The sequence below is a fragment of the Mobula hypostoma genome, chromosome 3, assembly GCF_963921235.1.
Source record: "Mobula hypostoma chromosome 3, sMobHyp1.1, whole genome shotgun sequence".
NCBI classification, from domain to species: Eukaryota; Metazoa; Chordata; class Chondrichthyes; order Myliobatiformes; family Myliobatidae; genus Mobula; species Mobula hypostoma.
Genome location: NC_086099.1, coordinates 181,614,425 through 181,640,003, shown reverse-complemented (window position 1 = coordinate 181,640,003; position 25,579 = coordinate 181,614,425). Strand labels below are relative to the sequence as shown.

The following is a 25,579-nucleotide window of genomic DNA, read 5'->3' as shown; positions in this document are numbered from 1 at the left end:
TTCAAAAATAATCAATTTATGAGACATTATATATTACCTTCAAACAACAGGAATTCTGCCTGGCCTGCTGCGTTCACCAGCAACTTTGATATGTGTTGCATATATTACCTTCAGTTTTTTTTTTCTATCATCAATCTGTTCAATTACACAGATGCCTCTTTTTCTGCCAATATTTGTGTGTTATTTGTTCTTATTGCAATAGACACCATGCGCTCCTCTTCATTCCAGTCTCCTTGCTACTGCTGGTTTCCTTCTTTATAGTATTTGTTCTGTTTTAAATATTGCCATTACCAGGTTTGTTCATTTAATGAAAAGTTTTATCTGAGGAAGTGGCATCTGCAAGTGGTAAATACAAATAAAAATTAAACCGTTTTTTGAGCCTGTCCTTAAGCAATGTGTATAATGCCTCAAGATTGGATTCCTGAATGATTTTCCACTTCCAGGAGTTCCAGTATTGTTCATCAGCTCATCCACTAATGAAAGATTCCTTTCAAATCAATTAAAGGATTGAAGAAAGCTTCATAAACCAGAACTTAAGATATTTTGAAACAAATAGACGTGCATTGGAAGTTGGATGAACTTTGATTTTTTAAAAATTTGAGCATATGCATACAAAACAATAAAGGATAATTTTGCTCGAACATTAAAGTTCATTGGTTTTCAAAATAGCATACTTCTGCAGGGCAGACTGATGTGTTCCAGTAAACAAAACAAAACTGGAAATTCGGTGTAATTTTGATATAGCTAAATTGTTTCATACTAGCTTTTAGTCAAATGTGTTGTATACAGTAAACAATGCCTCAAAGTGCAGTAGCTGTTCAAAAATTTAATGGTCTTGCAATTAATATTGAGGTGATTGAATAGGATGAGAATCACTGTTAAGTTTTGTTTGAAAATAGGCTTCAATCAGTGCGCAAACAAGCTGCTGGAGGAACGCGGCAGGCCAGGCAGCATCTACGGAAAGGAATAAACAGTCGATGTTTCTGGACGAGACCCTTCATCAGGTCCGGGAAGGAAGGGGGAAGAAGCCAGATTAAAAAGGTAAGGGGAGAGGAAGGAGTACAAGCTATAAGGTGATAGGTGAAACCAGGTGGGTGGAGGAGGGGGATGAAGTGAGAAATTGGAAGGTGATTGATGGAAAAGGTAAAGTGTTGCAGAAGAAGGAATCTGATTGGAGAGGAAAGTGGACTATAGAACGGGAAGGAGGTGTTAGGCAGTGAGGAGAAGAAAGAGGGGAGCCAGAATCCAGAAAGAATGAAAAAAAGAGGGAAAGGGGAGGGGATAAGAAATTACCAGACGTTAGAGAAATCGATCTTCATGCCATCAGGTTGGAGGCTACCCAGACGGAATACAAGGTGGTACTCCTCCAACCAAAGAGTGACCTCATCATTTCTATAGGAGGCCATGGAGCAACCTGTTGGAATGGGAATCAGGATTGGAATTAAAATGGGAAATCCTGCTTGTTGAGACAAAATGTTTGAGCAACATGTTAACTACTATCCTGATTATCGAATTCTTCTACTGAGATTGACCTATTACTAGATTACGTGTAGTAACTGAATGCATATTAGCTTCAAGAGGTATAGTTTGAAAAGTGAATTTAATTTTCCATTCTACAAGTTTCAACTCCATTAGGGTGTGGAGTTACTGAAAAAAAAGTCAGCTGTCATTGCTCTGGAGGATGAAGAGGTAATCAGTAAGATTGTCTTTGTGCTTCAGTTACTGTCTCTTAATAATTATGCAGATAGAAAGAACACTGGCAAATCTCGCTATCTTTGGTTGTAGATGCTGCTTCCAGGAGAGGAGGAAAGTTGGTGGGGTGTGGGGGAGGGTGGGAAGGGAGTTTGAAATTTATCTTTACTGGAAAATAATCAAAATGAAAATACTTCATTAAAACTGAGTATGATAATGCTACACAAGAAGTTGCAGGACCATAAATTTGCAATCTTTAATTTACATCTTTTTAAATCACTTACACATTTAATATTTACTTTTCAAGCTTCAGATTTGGTTATTCTAAGATCGGTATGATATAATGGTGAAGAACTTCAAACACCATTTCAGTGGCTGGCTGACAACATTATTCTGTAATTCAATTTAATGGTTTTTAAGATAACACCAAATTAGAACCGTGTCTAATCACTGTTCACCAACTATCAAACAATTGGAATGTACCATTTATAGTTGTAAATCATGATGGATTTTCTCCATCATGTCTTTAAATTAAATCTATGCAGTTAACTGTATAGTAGATGACCTACAAACATGTTGTCACATTGGAACATTTGTTTCAAAAAGTTGGATATACAGATTTAATTTTCCATTCTTTCAATTTAAACTCCATCAGTGTGTGTAGGTACTGAAAAGAATATTAGTTTTCCAGATGTGAAAACAATTATAGGTAGATGTTATGTTGGCTGTACCTTAACACCCCAAAGACAGACTGGGTGATTGAACAGAGAACAGCATGTTTGCTTCATACATTAGTCAGGAAAGCGAAACAGCACCCATCAGTTGCACCGATGTTTACATCATATCTATACCAAGAGCACATTCACAAAATGTTCTCTATTGTAACAAAATTTGTATTCAGCAATGAATTGCCAAACTGAGTTTTCTTGGACTCAGGAAATCTCAACAAATGAAGCATATATAGCCACAATTGTTTAGGCTCCAGTGTTTTTGGACACTCAGTGTAAAGACAACTTCAGAAACAGCATAGTAGTTAATGAGAAACAAGAGAAACTGCTGGAAATGCACATCTGTCCACAGCATCAGTGACCAGAAAAAGAACTAATATTTAATATCAAAGATTTTAAGCTGAACCTTTTGCCTTCTGATAAATCGTCATCGCCTTGGAACAATCATCTTTTCTCCATAGCTGCTGCTTGATCTATTAAGTATTTTAATTTTATAATAAATAAGACTGGAATGATTTTTATCTGACTGTTCTCAAGTTTAATTTTCTGTTTATAAAGGCACTGACGAATGCTGGGATAGGATTCCATGAAAGCCCTCAGATACTTCACTTATTCGTCCACTAAAAATAACCGGGAATGATTCTAAGGTGTACTGACGAATTTACATTATCCACACACAGGCTAAAGGTGCTGTCTACATGTGTGCTCTTACATCACATTGATTAGCCACGATGTTTGCCTTTGAAGGCTTTAGATGTGCAAAATCCAGAAGCTCCAAATACCAGCGTTCAGGGTTACCTCTTTGATCTGCACGTTTATTTTTTTACGCATAAACCCCAAAGCACACTCTGGCAACAACTACATCTATGTCAGCTTTCCTACCAGAAAGGTAGGAAATTGGTAAAGTAGGGAAACAGTACTTTTCTCTTTTTTTTCTGAAAATAACGTCTGAAATTCAAGTGTAGTTCACATTGCTGCTTTGGGGAAAATACATGGCTTGGTATATTGGAGTAGAGTATAAACATCTCACATGCTAGAACTTTACATTTTTGTTATGATAAAGCAGCAACCTATTTCAGGCAAAAGTGATTGGAAGGAAGTTCATGTGTCTGTGTGTGCACATGCATCTATACGTGTCTTTCTATCTATTCATTATATAACAGAAGCAATGGAACATTGTGTCTGTTAATGAAATGGCATTTCTATGTTAACATGTACAGCCAACATTCAAATAAATAACAGTGCGGCAGAATCAACTACTGTCAACACCTACAAAGGCAATAATAACAATATATACAAATGCATATAAATTAGATTTCAAAAATAAACTCCACAAATGTGCATATACAGTTATAGAACAGCTTTTCTTTTTGCCCATTAAGCAATAAATCAAAGCCATTTGCGAAAATAAGTTAACTTTACAGGGGGGAAAAAACACAGAACCCTCAAGAACCCTAAATCAAAGTAATTCCTGTGACTAACATACATAAATATTAAGTATTTGGTGTATAACCTAAACTGATTAAGTAAACTGGCCATTGCTTTATCAATTAAAACTATTAATTTTACAAAAACCTAAACAACAAGTTTTTCTAGGTATGTATATATATATATACTTTGCATTTTGAATTTCCCAGCCTATTCATTGATGAAATGTTAGATATGTGAAATGATTGAATTAACTACATTTTTTTCTAAAATAGGCCAGTTGTAGTTGGCAATGGTAAAGGAGAGAAAGTACATAAAAACAATTTAGAAGCAGATAAAATGGCTAATTATATTTGTGAATGATTTTCAAAGTTATAAGCATAAATAAAATGATACCATACAGTACATAGTACCAATACTTAAAAAATACTTTCCTTTTAATTATATCTGATGTATAAGGCAAGACTAGATTCCCCAAATGCACCCCAACTACAAGTATAAGCCAGAGTGATCTTTAAACATGAACAGATTTCTGCATGCAGAAATTAAACATTTGATGATAAAAAAGTAAACAATGTGCTGATGCAACTTTTCCTGAATACTCAGGAATATTGAATTTCCCAACCCCCATCCCACACACTCACACTCACACACCCACACATACACACACAGATATGTATATATAAAAATGTTGCTTAAGAACATTAACAGTAATTTCATAGTAAAAGTTATTGTTCAGCTGGCAGCCATCTAAACCAAACCAAACCAAAAACATGTACAGTACAAGTCTAGGAGATCTGCAATTGTACCATGGACTTAAGTAAATTATATTGATTCTATTTCCATGCTGGATCAGCAACAACTGTAAGAAGTCTCCAATGTACAATAACTTTTACAGCAGACATAGCAGGTAATGTGCATTTTTTCCTTTTACACACACAAATCTAAAAGGGATGAGGAGCCTTATAGACAAAGTTAATGGCGAATGTACACGTCCTGGTTCCACTCGCTTACATCATTTCTTTTTTTGGATGCAACATCCCCATCCCTTTCACAATGTCTATCCTTTGATTTATGGCGACTGCGCTGTTTGTTGCGTTCATTATGGTCCTGTTCTCGCTCTTGTTCCTTTGAACGATGCCGTGATTCTCTATGCCTGTGGGCGCAGTCACCTTGGACTTCTTCTGTATGGTTGTGATCCTGGTGTGAGCTGTAATGATCACCATGACTATCCGTATAATCATCCTTTGGTTCTATATACACAGAATCCCTGCTGTCTTCCATTTCTGAGTCAAATGTTTCCTGCCTCTCGAGGCCCCGGCTCACAGTACCTCTGTGATTGTGGTGCTTGGCAGAGGAAGAAGTTCGGTGTTGGGGCTTTTTTACTGGCTCTGGTTGCTTTTCTTCCTCCTGGGAAGCAGATCTCTCAGGTCCTGAATGTAGATGCTTTTGCTCTCCCTGTCTCTGTTCACCCTGGTTAGTGCCACACCATGCAACAATCCAGTTAGTGAAAATTCCATCTTCTAACAAACACTATCTTAGTCTGATTAATGTGTAGAGTTCCATACACAACCCATCTTTCACCCAAATGTAATAGTTTTAAGTTAATGCTAGTCTTTTTTGCACTAAGATATTTTAAATAGCAACGCAATTACTGTCAAATATCTTAACACAAAAGAGCACAGATACTGAATTACATTAATATGGGAAACTAATTTTGATTAAAGAAAATTGCTAACAAAAACTACATATTATAGTCTTACAGTTATTATTCAGTGTCCACAAATACGACACCCTTTCTTCACCCATGTTAACCAGGTTACAATTGCTTTTTAAGTAAGCATGCAGCCTCTGTTTACATGTGTATGAAGTCTACTTCACATTGAAGACAAGAAACTATTTATAAGAAAACAATAGATTAATGGGTTCATCCCTTAGTCACTAAATAATTCCTCATTAGCTTCACTACTATGATTAATCACAATCACCAGAACAAAGGTTAAGTGATTTTATCATGCAAAGCTATGTAAAGATATTCTGCAACATTTTTCCCCATAGATCCTAACCAGAAACTGGAAGATAATTGCATGTTTCCATCTCTAGTGAAAAGCGATTTTCACAATTTGCTGTGTTTTTTCCATTGTCCACTGCATGCCAGAACTGAAGGTTAGGTTGGAGAGAAGCAAGAACTTGTACCTGCAGATTGGAAACAGGTGCTGGGCTTGAAGGAAGAGCTGCACTAGCCATTGTACGGCTGAGGAGAGGGTTGGGAGGATTGCTGCTTGGTGGATGGGTAGCTCTCCAGTAAGCTTCTAGATAGTCAGACAGGTGTTCACAGGCATCTTCTAGCTGATTTTCATCAAGGATTACATCAAACAGTTCCTAAGGCAACAAAAAAAAACCCTTTAAAGTAACATTTACTTGAACATTCAGCTTTTAATTGCAAGTTGCATTCTCACTGGACAAATAGTATATAGGATAAATGAAATTACTTGGTATAATACAGATTATTAATATTAGTATTGGTTTATTATTGTCACATGCACCCAGATACAGTGAAAAAGCTTGATGAAATCATTACACAGTGCATTGAGAAAGAACAAGGAAAAACAATAACAATGCATAACAAGGTGTAATAGCTACCGAAAAAATGCAGTGCGGGTAGAATAGGTAGATTGTGAGGCCAACGAGAGAGGGGAGAAGAGTGAACATCTGGGGTGAATGGGGTGTTTGATTATGCCGACTGCATTACTGATGCAGCAAGGAGTATAGACCAAGTCCTTAGAGGGGAAGCTGGTCCCCGTGTTATTTTGTGAATGTTTGTGCTGGTATCAAATTAATTCATTCCTTGCTTTATTAAAACCACATTTTAAACTGTCTTGTCCAAGAGATCCTCAAACCTTGGCCCATGAGTTCTGATTTTCTACCACACACAAGGACCTGGCATTGAATAATATAATAGGCCTACCATGAAGACCTCATGTCTCTGCAGGGATCACAATGGATGTGGTTGGGAAAGAGGTCAGAGAACCAATCACAGGAGGGATACATTGGGTGGATGTTGTTGGAGGGGGTTGGTCAGGGTTGATGATGGCAATGACTGGGTAATTGAAGGGATGGTGGATGATGGGCTGAGAAGGCAATGTGTACAGGATTGGGGGAGGCCATTTACGAATATGATGGGCAGGAAATTGAGGAGAGATTGCTGAAGACTTCAGCAGGAAGGTGGTATGGAGAATGGAACACACAAGCCAACTGAATTGAAGGCACGTTAAGTACACTAAACTGGTTGAAGAAAAACTCCTCAGTATCTTTAACAGCCTCCCAGATAACATGGAAATAATATAAAAGTAAGTCTCAGGTTTGTAATTAAGACTGGGTTCAGTATTCAAAGTTCTCACTAACGAATTTGGTGCTTGATGGAAGCTTACACAGTGAAATCAGACACTGTGAAAATGAATGTTCTATGAACTTTAATGCTCTGCATGTTTTTCCCTGTTTGATTAAGGAGGCAATGATAAACCCCTGCACGTGAATTCATGTTGTACAGTAATACAGGAAAAGGATTCGTGTTCACCTTATAACACCTGGTGAAGTCTTGTAAGCATTTTTTCTGGGTTTAAACAGACACAAAGTAGTTCCATATATCAGTGGAACCATATGCATCTTTATTACAGTTTGTCCTGTAATTTTATTTTATGCTCAAGTGCTGCATGAAATCCAATTCCAGTTGCAGAAATATGCAGCCACCCCAGCATTGTGTAATTAGTGTAACTCATTTTGCAATTTCTCTATGTAGAAGTGTTAGTTTTCCCCCCCAGTATTTAGGATAGTTAACAACATACAGAGAGGTCATTCTGACAACAATCCTCAAGAAAGTGCATGTTAAAGATATCAATTGGCTTTCAAGGATAAAGTGGAATAAATTGCAATAAATATCTGTATGAGGTATATGAAAAAAAAGGATAACAAGTACTCACTGGAGGGCACTGAGCTAGTTTGTCTGCTGCAACCATCTGAACATTAAGGTGTTTAGCTTGGGATTTTCCTCTTGATTTTATTAATCTTTGCAATACCTACATGTAAGATAAAATGGAAAGATTAGGAAGTCGGTACACAGAAAATAGTTAAGTAACCTTTGCAAATAATTCTCCTAACTGATACAAAGGATCTTTTGTTTCAGTATAATTGCGAGAATAAAACAATTTAAATGCAGAAGAGTGAACTGGAGAATTACTCTACCACAGTACAAGACAGAGTGTTTTTTTTTCCCTCACATGTTCCACATTACTTGGATTGAAATTAGCTGAATTTAGTTCAATACATTTTTGGGCTAAAATAAGCATTTTTGCTTGTTAAGGAAGAAAACTTGTAAAATGCTGAGAGAACTTTGCAAGAGCAAAGGTGTCGGAGGTTCTTGGCAGTACACTCCTGACAACTTTGTAATCAAAGAAGAATTTGTCTGACAGAATGATGCTGGTTGTTCCTTTCTGTGGCCTTTGAGTGCATTGTAAATTTAGTGAGTTTAAAGCCTAGAGATGCTGAATATGCTGGGTAATACTCAGCAGCCAGAAAATGATAGTGTCTTAAAGAAAGTGTTTGCACTTGGAGAGACGTATTTTTTTTTTAAAGAAAATAGCTAATATATTTTGTAGCTGATAAACCTTGTGATAATATGTTCATAGTAAAAAAAAAACAATAGCTACAATAACACATCCGAGTTAAAAGCAACAGCATCTGTCCACTTACCTTTGGAGATGAAATCTTCACATAGACTATAACAGGAGCCAAAGAGGTTTTACCCAGCTGTGCTGGATGGTTGATCGTATCTGCATCAAGAACTACTAATTGCAATGTTCTTGCCAGTTCAAAGATCCGTTCTATTTCACATTGGACCTCAGCTACAAAAGAAGAAACAAACACATTAAAAAATGTGGAGAATGAACATAATCAGTTTTAACATTTGGTTCATTTAGATATATTCCCTGTAACTTCTGACTTCTAATTATCACAAGACAAACTATAGCGATTATAGTTCTTTGCTAGAATGAGTGATCAAAGGGTAACTAGACCTGGGGTGGCTACAAAGGCAGGAAGCCTTGGAGGTAACTGAAAAATGTGACTTTTAAAATCCACACCTTGTTGGGATGTAAATCAGTGAGGAATGATGGGAGCGAGGTCATGATGAAAATTAGGACACAGGCAGCAGTGTTTTTGATTTACTGGAATGCAAGGATAATAAAATATGGGAGATATCCAGAAGATTTAAATGGTTGCAACCACTTGATAACTGTGGCAATGGATGATGGTACAGTAACAAATGGAAAGACTAATCAAATGTCATCATAAGTGCAGATTTGGGCAAGATATTTCATCACGGGTCAATTCATAATATGAAAAGATAAAATAAAAGCAAAAAAAAAGGGCTGAGCACAAGAGGTTCTCAAACACAAATCATGAGGATGTGAGTGTACAAAAGTGTGGAGGAGTCAATGATCCCAGTCATAAAATATTAAAAAGGACATCAAAACTGAAATGGGAAAAGACAGCAGGCAAGGCCCCTCTGGCCTTTCAACTGAATGCAGTATGGAACCTTGGCAGCCTTTGGCAAGGAATATCATGCAATTTAGGAAAAGTCTAAATAATTGTTAATACACTGAAAGAAAAAAGGGGTGAGTTTGCTTCTAGATCTAAACACATTCCTGTAATACACTTTAAATTTGGCAACCAATAAAATGACAACTGATCAAAAAGTCTAAGGACTGGATGTTTTTTTTTCCTCTGCCCTGTCCATTAAAGTGACCATTTAAACTCAGGAACTGGTATTACATGAGGAAATCCAGACAAGTGTAACCGCCCTCAACTATCTGATCATGACAATAATTTTATGTCCTGTAAAACAGTAACTAGGAAACAGCTACAAAAATCTTCAATGGTATTAACTATATTGGTGATTTGAAAATATTAAAAGCACAACATGCTATGAGTGAAGACTTTAGCTTAATAGCCAATGTGGAAAATCAGCAGTCAATTTACTAGATAATCTAAAATCCAGATTTTGGGTTCAAATCCCACCACTGTAGCTATAAAATTGCAATTTGGTAAATAAACTAGAATGAACAATGATGCCTATAAAACCACTGGATTGTTAAGAAAACAGCTGGTTCACTAATGCCCTTCAAGGAGAAAATGTATCTGGCCAACATGCAGCCAGATCAACTAATGTGGTTTACTCTTAAATGCTCTCTGAAAAAGCTTAGCAATTCAGTCAATTAGGGATGGGAAAGAAATACTGGCCCTCTCAGCATTCATATAATGAATAAATGAACAATGCATATCAGCAGTGAGGTCAAAAGGTTAAGTCTTAATTTAATTGTAAATGCTATTTCTTATAAGATTTTGTAGCATCGTGCAGAATCTTAAACTAGAATTGCATGCAGTTTGTTCCAGTCTAAAAGCAGTGCAAGAGCACAGAAGATAAGAAGCAGTCTAGTTTTGTCTAAGGATGCCAGCAGCTCTCCTGTCAAGGTCATGCCTGACTAACAGGCCATGCCACAAATTTCACAACATATGCCAGTGATAAAAGAACTGATTCTGATTCACTTTGCAATCATACATCTTAAGACATCATGAAGCATCTGTCAGTTATCGACTGGAGACTTTGAAATGAATAATGAGAGATTTTGGACCTTCTTCTTCACTGCACCCTAATGACAAACAAAACTGAACCAGAATATCAATCCCTTCAAATTTAAATCCATTGTTAAACTAGGCATTGGTGCTGAATTCCGTTCAGACTGCTATGGCAAGATACCCACACCATCAGGCTCTTTGTCTGCAACATCATTTCCTTCAGTTACTCTTGAGATTGTTGGGCATTTTGTCTGCAGCTGTTACAATAGAGATTTTCTTTAAAGAAACACTGGTGCTACAGTCTCGGAGTGCAATGCTAAGTGAGACTTCCCTGCTGGGACATTGTCAGCTGTATATACACGCACACACCTCCGCTCATCATCAAGGTAATCCTGCAAGCATTTAGATTCATCACAGAGTCATGCCTCAACAGTGTGCTAAGTGTCATTGCTGTGACAGTCATGTGGCATTCACCTCCCACACAGTGAGATTTTCATGTTGTAGCACAAAAAAATTCTGTTAAATCCAGATAATCAGGTGCTCACAAACTTGTGTCTGTCTGTTATACTGTGTATCCCCTAGATTAGCTCAACCTCATATAAATGGATAAAAGGAATAACCAGCACCTGAAAACAATTATATTATTATATATCAGAGATTTCATTCATACATTGTGAATAAAGCCCTTCAGCCCACAATGTCCACACTGAGTATGATGTAAATCGAGCTAATCCCATTTGTCTGCACATGGTCTGTTTCACCATTCCCTGCCCGTAGATATCTCTGTCTAAATGCCTCTTCGATATCTGCTTCTACCATCTCCACTGATAACAGACCCAGTTCTTGTCCTTTTCGTAGCTTGGCAGCACCCTAGTGTTACTTTGGAACTCTAAAGGTTTCATACTTTGTACCACCATAAATAAGGAAAATGTCACCAAAAATAGAGGGAAGCATGAGTGGTGAGACCTTGGAGAAATTAATAATAATGGAATTCAAATTCTGCGCAGCCAGATGAGTGGTGGAAAGCCCAAATTGATTCAATTTCTCATGAACATCATTTATAACCAATTTATTACATTTCTTGTGACTTTAAAATTACAATGCGACTAATAATGGGCGATTAGAGGTGTTTTGCTCGTTATAATACTTGACCTTTTCCTAAACTTTTCACCTTTGTGGTGTTTATGAACTCCATCATAATGACACAAAGAGTACAGGAAATTCATGCAAATAATATATATTATGCAGTCAAATTCCTGCATTTACATGTTTGATGAGACCCTCAGTTAATGTCAACTCCACCTTTTCCCCACTCGTTATAATCAGTGGGGATTCCATGATGTTAATCTAACCTTACTGCCAGCCCAGGCAATATTAGAAACAAGTCTTTAATTATTTTAAAATAAATATATTACATCACATCAGTGGATTGAGGTAGTACAAGGGAGAATCAGGCTGTCAGTAAGGTGAATAGAATTTAGATTTAAAAGAGCAGATGATTATTAGAAAGTAATAAGTAGATCTGCAGAGAGCAACTTGCAACGAATAGCGATGTTCTGGCACGTGCAGCATGGTGAGTGGCTTCTCACCATGAAATGAACTTCCTTTACTGCCTCTATGCAGTCCTTACCAATTATGATATAGTGGAAACAAAATCAAATCAGCAGAAAATAACAATGGAAAACTTTTTGTAAGTGCTATATTATTCCTAATGCTCAGAGTTAGAATCTTTCTTTTTACTCCAGATTTCATTTCATTGGCTCTTCACTCAACCCTGGAACACCTGGACAGTGAAAATGCTCTTCATTGACTATAGCTCTTCATTCAACACTATCATCCCCTCAAAATTAACCAATAAGCTCAAACACCTAGGCCTCAATACCTCCTTGTGCAACTGGATCTTCGATTTCTTCACTTGCAGACCCCAGTCAGTTAGGATTGGCAACAATATTTCCTCCACAATCTCCATCAGCACAGGTGCACCACAAGGCTGTGTGCTTAGTTCTCTACTCTAATCACTTTACACTTGTGACTTTGTGGCTAAGTGCAACTCCAGTGCCATTGTCATTGCCCAAATCAAAGGTGGTGATGAACTAGCATATAGGAGGGAGATTGAAAATCTGGCTGAGTGGTGCCATAACAACACAACCTGTCAGCAAGTCCAAGGAGCTGATTATTGATTTCCGGAGGAGGAGGTCCATGAGCCAGTCCTCACTGGGAAATCAGAGGTGGAGAATATTAACAACTTTAAGTTCCTCAGTCTTTTCATTTCAGGGGATCTGTCCTGGGTCCAGCACGTAAGTGTCATTACAAAGAAAGCATGGTGGTGCCTCCACTTAGAAGTTTGCAAGGAATTGGCATATCATCTAAAACTTTGACAAACTTCTATAGATGTACAGTGGAGTGTATTGACCGGTTGCATCACAACCTGGTATGGAAACACCAATGCCCTTGAACAAAAGAGCCTACATTAAGTAGATTAAATAGTGGATATGGCCCAGGCCATCCCATGTAAAGCCCAGCCCTCCATTGTCACCGGAGAGCAGCATCCATCACCAAGGACCCCCACCATCTAGTCCATGTTCTCTTCTGACTGCTGCTATAGGACGAAGCCTCAGGACCCACACTCCCAGGTTCAGGAACAGTTACTACCCCTCAATCCTCACGCTCATGAACCAGGGAGGATAACTTCACTCGCCTCATCACTGAAACCTATGGATTCACTTTCACGCACACATTCTTCTAATTTTCTCAATATTTATTGCTTATTTATTTACTATTGTTATTACTTCTTTTTTTCTTTTTTGTATATGTACATTTTTGTTGTCCTTTGCACATCGGTTGTTTGTCTGTCCTGTTGGGCTTTCATTGATTCTATTGTGTTTCTTATATTTTTATTCGCAGGAAAATGAATTTCAGGGTTGTATATGATGACATGTCTGTACTTTGATAACAAATTTACTCTGAGCTTTGACAGACTGGTGAACAATCCTCTTGTACTATCAGTCTGCAAAAGTCACATAAACTTGTTTGAATATACCTCACTAAAATATTATATGACTATTTTTCCAAAGATAACCAGTTATGTACAGTACAACAAAGGACCCTATGGAAAATCCTGACAATTCTGGACAATGTTTCTCACACTCTGCACGCCTACTTGGCTGAACAGAGGAGCAGTTTTGGGAATATTTGAGGTCACTCTTACCCTCAGCCATTAGGCTCTATAATGAGTCAACCTATAGCTGGGGAAGTGATGACCCCCTCCTGTTAGATTGTTTGTCATAACTTATTTTTTATTCTTTCTGCATCTCTTCTAACGTTTATATCTGTGCACCTGTGATGCTACTGTGACACTGTAATTTCCTTTGGGATCAATAAAGTATCCATCTATCTTCACCAATGACCAGCCAGAAAACAATGCACAGCTTAGAAACAAACACATGACATTAAACAGCCAAAAGAATTAGTTGCCAATTTTCCATTGTTATACATACCCAAAGCATCTGCAAAAGGATGGCATTAATAAAGCAAAAGAATAAAAAAGCCAAGACAATCAGGTTTGTACAAAGCACAGAAAATGTGTTAAAAGCAAAGATATACATACACCAGAAACACACAAACAATTGATCATCTATTCTTTATCATAAAGGAACGGTGAAGACAAGTAAGAAAATGACTTTCTCAGTGAGGTTAGTACAATAAATGCACTATCTGGTTCAGTATGAAGTGTTTTTACTGGTTATACTGTTGGGGCTGAGTAGAAAAGTTTGAACTAGCAGCTCCTCAGGCTAAAAAGCAACAGTATTAAAATGTTCTCGCCTCACAAAAAAAAAGTAGTAAGGGAACCACACTCCTACATGAACCGAAGCTGAATATCATTCACTTGAATGAATGACTTGTTTTAGAAACTTGTTTGATTTTTATCCAGAATGCTAATGATTCATGCCTAATTATGCACTGTTTTTGACCAAGATGCCTTGAATAACCAATTGATATTTGCCTTCAACGTCTCAAATGTGGAAGTGAGCACTGAGGTACCGAGTCAGTGCAACAGGGAATACTCAGCCAAGGAAATTTGCCATGGTTTCTCCAGGCCACTACAGTTACAAAGTGACCTTCATTGTACTTCACGTTGCTAAATGAGATTGGCAGAGATCTAAGATTGAGGTTAATACCCTGATTGTACAGGACAGTAATTAGTGACTTCAAGTAAAAGCTATAGAAAGGAATAACAGTCATAGAAAGAAACTATTTTCAAAATTCTTCCAATAGATTAAAAATGTTATAATAACTAACACATCATGATCTGTTGTGAAACATGATTTATAACACCTCTGCTTTTTCTGTTTTACTGGGATTAACTGCAAAAGATTTACACAAATGCTTTGCATTCTATTATTTTGATGTGTCAGAGTAAGTTAATTGACTACCTTTTAAATTTAACAGTCAGTTGGCACAGTAAATTATTTTTCCCAGCTTTCGCTAGATAACAAGATGAAACAAAACCACATGACCTACCGTGCACCTAGATGAGTATACTTACCTAAGCTTGATCTTGTATTAGAGCGTTCAATTATTGCATGTTTACTAGGATTATTTAACACTGAACGTTTGGCAAGGGAGATGTCAGCTGTAACCCGTGTAATTGATATTCTATGAATAATCAAAGTGGATGATTAGGAAATGAAAAATTGTAATTTCGATATTTTAAACCAAAATATTTGTATATACAGAGTATTATATTGACAAAAATGCAGTCATAATACTTATTAAACATTTGTTTTTGATTTCTTGGCAAGGAATTATCCCATTAGTTTCACAATGGTAAACTGTAAATTGTTTAAATGATAAAAGTTAAATCAAAATATTTGTGTGGAATAAACAATGTAATAACTGATGCCAAATTATACTGTCAAATCCATCCAACCATATTTAAGACATAGAAGAGAAAGCTCAAACACCAGGAATTCTGCAGATGCTGGAAATTCAAGCAACACACATCAAAGTTGCTGGTGAACGCAGCAGGCCAGGCAGCATCTCTAGGAAGAGGTACAGTTCGTCCTGATGAAGGGTCTCGGCCTGAAACATCGACTGTACCTCTTCCTAGAGATGCTGCCTGGCCTGCTGTGTTCACCAGCAACTTTGATGTGTGTTGCTTGAAGGGAAAGCTCCTTGCATTTATATAGCAACTTCTATAAATTTAGGATATCACAAAATGCTTTACACTCAATGAAATCCTTTCGAGTTGTGGTTCATGTGGGAAGCACAGTAGCTAATATTTGCATGGAAAAATGACAAGAACCGCCCCGTGATAATGACCAAACAGTTCATTTTAAATAATGCAAATCAAAGAACAAACACAAGATGGGACACCCAGGAAACTCATCTGTTCTCCTTTAGAACTTATGGGATCTTTTGTGCCATTATTGTGACTACCTTAGAGGGCAGACATTGCTTCAGTCTGAGAACAAATCTGAAAGACTGCATGCACAACACTGTGAATCTCCCTCTGGCACTGGTCTGGCGAATCAGCTCTCGCAGGGTTTCCCAAACTGGGTTCTACAAACCCCTCTATCAATGGTAGGGGTCCAAGTGATAAAAGAAGGTTGGGAAACCCTGGCTTAGAGCTTGGTCCAGAGATCAGGGAGGGAAAACTACAAAATTCTGACTCAAAAGTGGAAGTGCCTAAAATCTGAACAAATTTCAGTCAGTTTCACTGTCAATGTAAATTGTTCCCTTTTACTTCTGTAATGTCCAATCATTTTGGAGTCTCCTTTGAAAAGGTTTGCCATATCTGGAAACAAACCCTTGGGTAGCAATAATGTTCTGTATTCATACACAAGATGGAGACATCATTCACAAGGCCAACATTCATTGCTGATCCCTGACTGCCCTGAAGGCGGCGCTGTTGGGACAGCTTCTTGAACCAGTCCTGAGGCTTTCAGTAAAGGCACAGTGATCCAGGATTTTACTCCTGAGATGATGAATTTCAAAGTCAGGACGGTGTAAGACTTTGAGAGGAACGTGCTGATAGCGTAGCTTCCGTGTACCTGCTGCCCTTGTCTATCTTGGTGATGGAAGCTGTAGTTTTGCAGGAGTAGCCCATGTGAGCAATTGCTGTGCATTTTGCATATGGTAAACCCTACAGTGATGGTGTACTTGGAGTAGAGAGAATGAGAGTTTAGGCTGGTGAATGAAAGACCAGCTTCCCTCACCAACCTAAGCACTGCTTATCCAGGATAAAGTAATGAGCTGCTTTATGCTGGATAGTGGCAAATTTCTCAAATGTTGCCAGAGCAGCATTTAACCAAGAAATGGCAGACCTTCTCTCACACTCCTTCTCCCTGGTGACTTACAGATGCTGGAAAGGTTTTGAGAAATCAGGATTTGAACCACTTGCCCCATCGCTTCACCTGCTTTTGTAACCAGATTACTCATGTGGCTGAGATACCAGAGAGTGCAGATACTGGATGCTGCAATCTGGTGCAACAAATAAACTCTTAGGGGAACTCAGAGAATTGGGTGGGGGGGGTGGGGGGGGGGGGGAGACAGAACTGCTGATATTTTGAGTCAAAGCTACATCAGTACTGATTTGGCCAGTTGCGGTTTTACTCAATGGTGATCCACACTATAGTCACCACTGTAGTAGGAGACTTATCAATAGTAATGTTGTTGAATGTTTGTCAGAGGAAGTTGGATAAGAGGCTGTAAAAAATTGGCTCAGAATAAAAGACCGAATACATTTAAAAAAGGTCAAGTAACAGTTCAGGGGTGGGGGAACATAAGAAAAACTTGAGGGCCAGAATACAACGATCAGTAAAATAATGTGTTTTATGATCCTACTATCAGTGAGCAAAAACAGAAAATGCTGAAAACACTCAGCAGGTCAGGCTGCATCCATGGATGAGAAACAATGATGATGCCTCAAGTCAACGACCCTTTGTCACAACACTACCTCATGATTGGAGAATTTGGAATCATGCCTTTGTTATAAGCACATCAACTAATGATACTGAAATACAAAAGCTTTAATATTCATAATTTCTCCACAGCAGGCATTATTTCCCAAGAGTCTTGTAGAGCAATACATACCTTCCTTCAAATCTATGTTTCAGAAAGTCAAACAATGCTTTTTGCATCATATCTGTCACCTAAAAAAAATGGAATTAAACATTTACCTGAATTTAACAATAAAATAAAATATAAATCTATATTTTTGACCTGAAGTCTGCGAGTAATTTATAGGTGACATTCTGCAACATTTCCCAGATTTTAAAATGAACAAAGTGGACTCATGCGATGCTGTATTTGCCGGTGACGGCTCCGTACTAACTTTGGAACACAGGTAAATATGATCTTGAAAAGCCCACCTGATGATCCTAGACAAAATTGATCATTCTCTAAAGCAATGACCTAATTCAGTGTTGAAGATTTTCAATATGTATGTTGCATTCTTACTATTCTGAGGGGAAAAAAAATCCTTATAAAACAATTACATCTAACAACCCTCCAGTACTCATTTGCATTTTCAGTCTGAAGTCATCCTTTAAATATGATAAATGTATCCAAGACAAGACTTCCATCATATGCTCAACAGTAAGATTTATTCTATAACTTACTACATAAAGAAATGTCTGAAAGTATTGGAATTAGAATTTGGATTAGTTTATTGTTGTCACATGCAAAGTGAAAAAACTTGTTTTACCTACTGTTCACACAGATCATATCATTACACAGTACATTGAGGTAGAACAAGGTAAAGCAATAACAGAATGCAGAATCAAGTGCAACAGTTACAGAGAAAGTGCAATTTTGCCAAGTTCTTACTTCATTTTTCTTGTACAAGCAAAGTCACCCATTTACAAGCTTTTACACATACCAAACTGGATACAAAATTCAAATGATTTTGGTGGCGGTGGGGGCAGGGAGATAACTATAATGTTTCTATTTGGAAAACTGCAAGAGCAACACTGAATATGCAGTTTACAGCTGGAATATTCAATATGAGAGCCCTGCCATTTTGCTGATGATCTGATTGTTGCTGACTGTCTGTGAAAATGAAGAACAGGGAAACTGCATAAAGAATTATCACTTACAAAATAATTTTGCAAACTAAAGTATAGCTTGTAAACCTAGGCAGATAAAATGAACATTGCTCATTATTCATTAACTTCTGAAGATTCAAAAGGATGAAAAAAACATTCCATTTATTTTAAGGAATGTATTTGTGTGTGCATATCTAATGCACAAGGTATTATTAACTGCTTAGATATGCTATCTGCTCTCACTCTCATACTTGGAGAGAGATAAAATCAAAAAAATGTGAAAGTACATGAAAGAAGCTCAATTGAAACATTTCATAGCAATGTTCTTTTAACAGAACTCAGACAACTGATGTGGAGTGTTAATTCTGCTCCTCTTTCCATGGAAGCTAATTTACTATTGATTATATCCAGTAATTTCTGTTTCTATCTCTGAGGAAAGACCACCTTGATCCAATAGAATTTTAATTAAAGACTGACTTGAGTTGCCTCCCTGTGCTGGACTACACATATTGGGAAAAAGAGAAAATCTGCAGATGCTGGAAATCCAAGCAGCACACACACACAAAGTGCTGGAGGAACTCAGCAGGCCAGGCAGCATCTATGGAAATACGTACAGTTGACATGTCGGGCCGAGACCCTTCAGCAGGGCCTGCTCCGCCGAAGAGCTCTGCTAGGAACTGACATTGGTACAATGGACCAAATAGCCTTCTTTGCATGAACCGTATTGTACATGGTTATTACCTCGGGCTGACCACGTATCCTCTCATTTAAGTGGTCCAATTCAGACCACACTCTGACTTTAAGCCTCTCCTCTCACTCATCACTCCCCCACCCCACCCATCCTCTGCAAACAGTCCTCAGCCATAATCAGCCATCATCTTGAGGTTTGATTGTTAATATTCTTCCTCTTCACCACCCCAGTTCAGCATCTTTCTGATCATCACTGCTCCCTCTCAAAATTTAATTATAATAATATTAGTTATTACAAGTGCTGTTTCTACAATCTGCAGAATATCACAGAACTATCCCGCATCTGCTTACCTCATATCCTTTCAGAGAAGGCCCCACTAGAACTACCGGTCGCATAGAAGGCACTACATCGTAGGGAGGGACGTGCTCAGTCTGCGTGAAAAAAACATATTCTTGGAACATCCTCAATTAAATAACTTCCGGTTCACCCACCTTTCAACAGCAAGTTTGTAAATCATGACAAACGACACTCGTTAATCCTTTCTGCCCACGTTGTTAGAACTTCCTTCAAAATTATGCCAAGAGCTTTAACTTTCAATCAGTAAAGGACAACAAGTCAGACTTCGATCCCAATCAGCAGCTTGGTCACACCAAGACGTGGGTGGCACAATTGCGTAGCGGTGAGCGCACCGCTTTACAATGCTAACGGGTTGAAATAGCACTGCTGTCTGTAAGGAGCTTGTATGGTCTCCCCATGACTGTGCGGGTTTCCTCCGGGTGCTCCGGTTTCCTCCCACATTCTAAAGACGGATAGTTAAGTAGGCCAACTGGTCACATGGGTAATTGTGTGGTGCGGGCTCAGTGAGAGTGAAAGGCCTGTCTCCATGCTGTATCTCCAAATAATTATGTAGTAAAGAAATCTTCCAACTACAACTTTAATTACAAATACAATTTCAGAAAATAAATGAAATGATTATTTATGGATTTTAGTAGCAATTTTCCTTTGAATCATTATGTACTTCGTCACTGAGAGTGTGGAAAGAGCTGCCAGCACCAGTGGTGGATGCTACTTTGACTTCAAGTTTGGACGGGTACATGGATGGCAGGAGTATGTACAGCTATGGTCCAGGTGCATGCTGATGGCTCTAGAGAGTTTAAATGGTTTGGTAGGACTAGATGGGCCAAAGGGCCCATTTCTGAGCTGTAGTTTCCTATGACTCTAATAGCAAAATAAAAGGATAGACCTTCTTAATGTAATAGGTTGCTATGTTATTGATTACTTTGATGACTGCTGAATGGTGCACAGTAACGGATGCCATGTCTATGCCTGGCAGCCTAGGACATGAAGCCTGTTGTATGAAACCTGGCAAGTGAGACCAATAAAATAGAGCTCACTGAAGGTTTATGAGGGTTGAACCCTTACTAAAGGGCAACAACTGTGGAGTAATCAACAACAGGGTGTACTTGGTCCCCAGAGATAGCAGAGACATATGCTAACAAAGTAACAGAGTAAATATTTAGACAGCTTAAAAACATAAGGCACTAGAGACTTTGAGTCGTATTTAAGCACCAATTTTTAAAGGCTATCACTTCAGATTTGGACGGAAAGAATGCCAATCCTATAATCACAACTGTAACTTGGGAACCCATGATTGCTCCAGTTTAAAAAAAATAGCCCTTTCAAATGAGAATGAAATTGCAGATGTTTAACTATCTTTAAACTTTAATATTGTGCTTTTCCTGTTAGAATGGACTGCATTACTAAACCACTACTCATGTAATTTTATCGTGTGATCTAAAATCCATAAGCTGTGTTGTCTCAAGTAGAGATAGCTTCATTGATGGGGAGGCCTTGAAGCTGAACAAAAAAATACAACCAAACAGGAGCAAACTATAAAAGTCATATGTAATTATAAGAAGCATTTTCATCCCCATTTGTTTCCATGTGTAGTTTTGTATGTGCCTTTTATGGCTTATTCTTCTTTAGTTGGTCTCTCATAAATAGTCATACTTAGATTGAGATGGATGGTCTAATTTTGTTCCATCAGTAACTTTGAGCAGTAGCATTTAGAGTATATTGCATAAATGTTGCCCACTCACCTAACATTTGTCAGGCCACTAAATATTTCAGCTGCATGGACTCAAGGGAAAACCTTTATTTTTCTGCTGATTTAAGCAGTAGCAAACTATACAAATACACTGGGGAATTACACTTTATTTTCACATCACTCTTGCTGACATTAACATAGGAGCTGTATTCAGGAATATTTTAATAGCGATGAAATATTCACAAAGGCAATGTTGCTTTAGGACATGGCCTTTTAGTTCATGTTGAAATATAGATAGGTTTCAGCTCACATCAACTATTTCTTGATACATTGGAGGAGGAACAGACAATAATGAAAGCACGCTGCTCCATGCAGAAATGGGACCAGTCATGATTCAAAGACAAACAAAGTGAATTTTGTTTTATCTGACGGAGGGAGCAAAAACGCTTTCATTCTGGAACATTCAGAACGGCCAACGACTGGGATCGGCAGACGTTCCCTCTTTGGAAATATTCTAAAGGGCTCTGACCAGGAGAAGGAAGTAGGACCTGGAATGCCAGCAACCTGCTCATCACATAGTCAGCAGCATTTGATTCCCAAAGAGGCTGAGGGGATGCTGAAAGTAGAGACTCCGACAACATCTACCTGAGCAATTGAATTGCTAAGGCACACAAGGCTATGGATCAGGTACAGGTGAATGGGATTGGTATGGGTGGTCATCATGGACAAAGTGGGGGCTTTTTTTTCTGTGCTTAGTGACACAGTGGCAAAGCAAGACCTGCATTGATCTGGGTCAAGTATCTAGACCAGGGTCCAAATCCAGTCTTCTAAAGCAGTGATCCCCAACTTCCGGGCCGCGGACTGATATATTGCCACAAAGAGTGCAGTTCTGCAGCGGTAGTTGGAACGCACCCAACACATCTCTAAGAAAAAGCCGAAATAAACAAGCTAATTAATTAGGTGCCACCCAGCACGTAAATGTCAGCCCAGATCAGAGGCCACTCAATGGCAATTGTCTCCGATCTGCGCTGACATTTACGTGCCAGGCGGCACCTATTTAATTAGCTTGTTTATTTTAGCCTTTTTCTTAAAGAGTGCTGGGTGCATTCCGACTACCGCTGCAGAACTGCATTCTTCGCGGCAGTGTATCGGTCCACGGCCCGGAGGTTGGGGACCACTGTTGTAAAGGATACAACACTTTTTTCCTTCCTTTACATTCACCTTACAACTGCAAATTAGGTTTCATCCACTTCAGTGCACCAGCTGCAGATCACCGAAAAAAATTGCAAGATTGGGATGTGCTTGCTTTAAGGATATTTTTGCATTTTGCTTTCTTTAAGGAGCTTTAAAGAATGACGAGTGATTTCTGAATCACGTCTGCTGGGAAGCATGTGAGGACTATAAATGCGATGTCTTCTGAAGCAGCCACACGACTGAGGAAAATGGGAGAACATATGCATATTTCATTGAAAATGGCAAGGGAGATTGAGAAAATAGTTAGTAATACATATAAGATCCTGGGCTTTATAAGAAGAGGAGTTGAATAAATAAACAAACAAGGACTTATGAAGTGCATTTATAAAACCTGGTTCAACAATGAGTCAATTTCTATTTAGTTCAATTTTGAGCTTCCTGGCTCAGGTGGACAACTTGGTTGACATGGACAAGCTGGGCCAAAGGGTCTGGTTCTGTACTGCATAACTCCATGACTCTATGTCCATATTGGGAGTATTAGTTCCAGTTCTCCAAGGAAATCACTAAAGGTTTTAGAAAGGATGCAGAAGAAATTTACTTAACTTATTCCAGAGGTGAGGCATTTTAGTTACGTGGATGGAATGGTAAGAACAGTATTCTCAGCGGAACAGAATATGTATTTAAAATTTATGAAGGATATAAACAGCCAAAAGAAAATGTTTCCCGTTCATGAAGAGCTCAAATATTAGGGGTCAAAGAATGAAGGTGGCTGGCAAAAGAATCAAAGACAACAAGAGAAAATGTTTTACTGGGTGAGTAGTTACAGTCTGGGAGGCGCTGCCAACGATAGCATTGGAGACAAGTTCAATGAGTGCATTCAAACTGGAGCTTGAAGGGAAAGAATTTGCAGGATTACAAAGAGAGGGTGGAGAATGGGAGCAGCTGGTTTATTCTTACACAGGACTGGTATGAACTATGGGCACTAAATCACGACCTTCTATACTGTGACCTTTCTGATATTAACTGACTTCATGAAGGAAAACACGGGCCCGTAACTGGGGTGGGGTGGGGTGGGGTGGGTAGGTGCTGGCAAAAAAAAATCGGCAGGCTAGAAGTGTGGAATTATGGGGAGTGGGAGAAATCACGATGGCGAAGGGACTTAACTCTGCAGTAATAATGTACAAAGCTATAATCAGACCCTATCATAGCTCCGACCCAAATAGCCAGTTCCACTCCTGAGAAAATAACAAGATAAGAATGTAATTCATATAGATTCTCAAGACGGAAGCCCTACCTGGCCATGGAGCACCCTTTATGGAGGGTACTTCTAGTCCTCCTGGGCCAGAGCAGCACAGAAACCAGAGATCGAAGCAGCTGTGACCTGAGGATATTTGCGTTGCAGATGTCGATCTCTGCTCAGTGCTGATGGCAATGAAATTTATTTAAAAACTCAAGTAATTGGGACAGTATTATAAAATATAATTAAAAAACAATGTCCCAATGTAGCCACCTCAAATCAGGAAAGATTTATTACTTTCAAATTAATGCACACCATGTTGAAGTGTATATTGAAGGTAGAAATTGTAGCCACCAGGCAGAGGCTGCCTGTGATGCGAGTTAACTGATGGTGGAGGTTCTCCTTCAGGAATGACCCCTGAAGAAACTGGCAAAGAATGCTGGGATCTGGAGCTATCCCCGGAACTTTCTAACCATTTACCCCCTTGCAAATTTCGAACATTTCTATGTTTTAAACGTTTTTACCCACACATTTTACCCCAATAGCCAAACACCACAGTGCTAGATTCATTTCCAAACAGGTGCTAAACATCCAAATGTAATTAATCATACATGTAACTGTACATTACACAGTTCTCGAATAATTTCTTAAAATACAACATCCAAAACAGCAAAGCAGAAACACGAGCACCAAGGTGACAAGAACTGAACACACATCACAAAAAGATCAAACAAGCACAAGGACAGCAAGAAATTAAAGAACCTCTTTGTTTTTCACTACTTAATGTCCAAATTTTACACATAGTCCTGGTAGCCAGCAGGAAAAGTCCCAGGTACATAATTAGCATTTCTGAAGATTTATAAATCATACTGTGTGACACACAATCAGAACTTGTTTCAGAACAAGTGACAGTAAACTTAATTCATGTTGTCACAAAAATAAGGTCCTTCTGTTGCAACTGTTTAATAAGAAAAATATTTCATGTTGGCTGATTTGAGGAGTTCAATGCTAATTAGGCAGCTGGCAGAAGAAACACATAATAATGTGACTTACCGATTTCTGCTTCTGTTTAGCTGTAGAAATGTTAAAGAAGAGACAAAGAATAACAAAGCATGCGTGTTATTGACCATTCACAGGACACAAACAAATACAAGACTTGTTGAGTAACATATTGGCGTTGAGCACGTGCGATAGACCGGAGTTTAGGAAGTGTGGTTACCTTCTTAAAGAAGGGCATTCTTTTCTCTTTAGACTGGGGAGACGTTACAGTGTTTACACTGGTTATAGGGGACCGGTGGTTGGCTGGGGAGTCAGTGTCTTCTGCATCTAAGCCACTTGCATCTAAATCAATAGCTATATATGTAAAAAGGTCCAGGTTATTGGGTGAGGGGAAGGAAGGAAAACAGGAGTTGAATGAATGGGAATAATCCCAACAAAAAGTACAGAGGTAAATACAAATCAAAATATGGCAATGTACAAGCAGTAAAGAAACAAACTCAAAGTTTACAGAGACAAACAGGTGAAAAAGGCTCATTAAATTATACCTTAAATACGCAAGTGACTTCAACTGTCAACCTTCCCAAAAGAAAGTAAATACATTTATATTCAAAGAGCAGCATTGTGTAAACTTTAATCACTTTAATCACTGCAAGATAGACCTTCAAAATAGCAGGCTGGCTGGTAGTGGCAAAAATTAAGTAAGAAGTTCTGAGATTTTTATTCCTTCCCAATGGATTTCCTTCTGCTGGCCTCAGAGTTGGATTGTAGAGATCAGTTTGATCACAGGAACGTGTTGGCCTCTGCTCTGTACAGCCTGTATAGCTGGTGAACAACTGCCATCCTCCTTTGTTAACTTACAAATAAAATCAAGAAAGTGTATGG

The 25,579-nt window shown here is 38.4% G+C and overlaps 1 protein-coding gene across 9 annotated transcripts in view; it reads right to left on the bottom strand.

The window, feature by feature from the left end:
• Window positions 1-1,923: 1,923 nt before the first annotated feature.
• The window catches only part of LOC134344431 (voltage-dependent L-type calcium channel subunit beta-2-like), a 339,015-nt gene continuing 315,359 nt past the window's right edge, over window positions 1,924-25,579 (bottom strand). For 7 of the 9 annotated variants that reach the window (XM_063044202.1, XM_063044203.1, XM_063044205.1 and 4 more), the window contains 8 exons: window positions 24,918-25,051; window positions 19,571-19,651; window positions 17,577-17,635; window positions 15,028-15,137; window positions 8,598-8,749; window positions 7,829-7,924; window positions 6,045-6,230; window positions 1,924-5,321 (listed from right to left, as the gene is read on the bottom strand). In XM_063044202.1, the coding sequence (XP_062900272.1) occupies window positions 4,824-5,321; window positions 6,045-6,230; window positions 7,829-7,924; window positions 8,598-8,749; window positions 15,028-15,137; window positions 17,577-17,635; window positions 19,571-19,651; window positions 24,918-25,051 (1,316 nt within the window). In that variant the 3' untranslated portion in view covers window positions 1,924-4,823. Of the gene's footprint in view, window positions 5,322-6,044; window positions 6,231-7,828; window positions 7,925-8,597; window positions 8,750-15,027; window positions 15,138-17,576; window positions 17,636-19,570; window positions 19,652-24,751; window positions 24,772-24,917; window positions 25,052-25,579 lie in introns of all 9 variants that reach the window. The other 2 variants (XM_063044206.1, XM_063044209.1) reach the window with 1 other exon arrangement.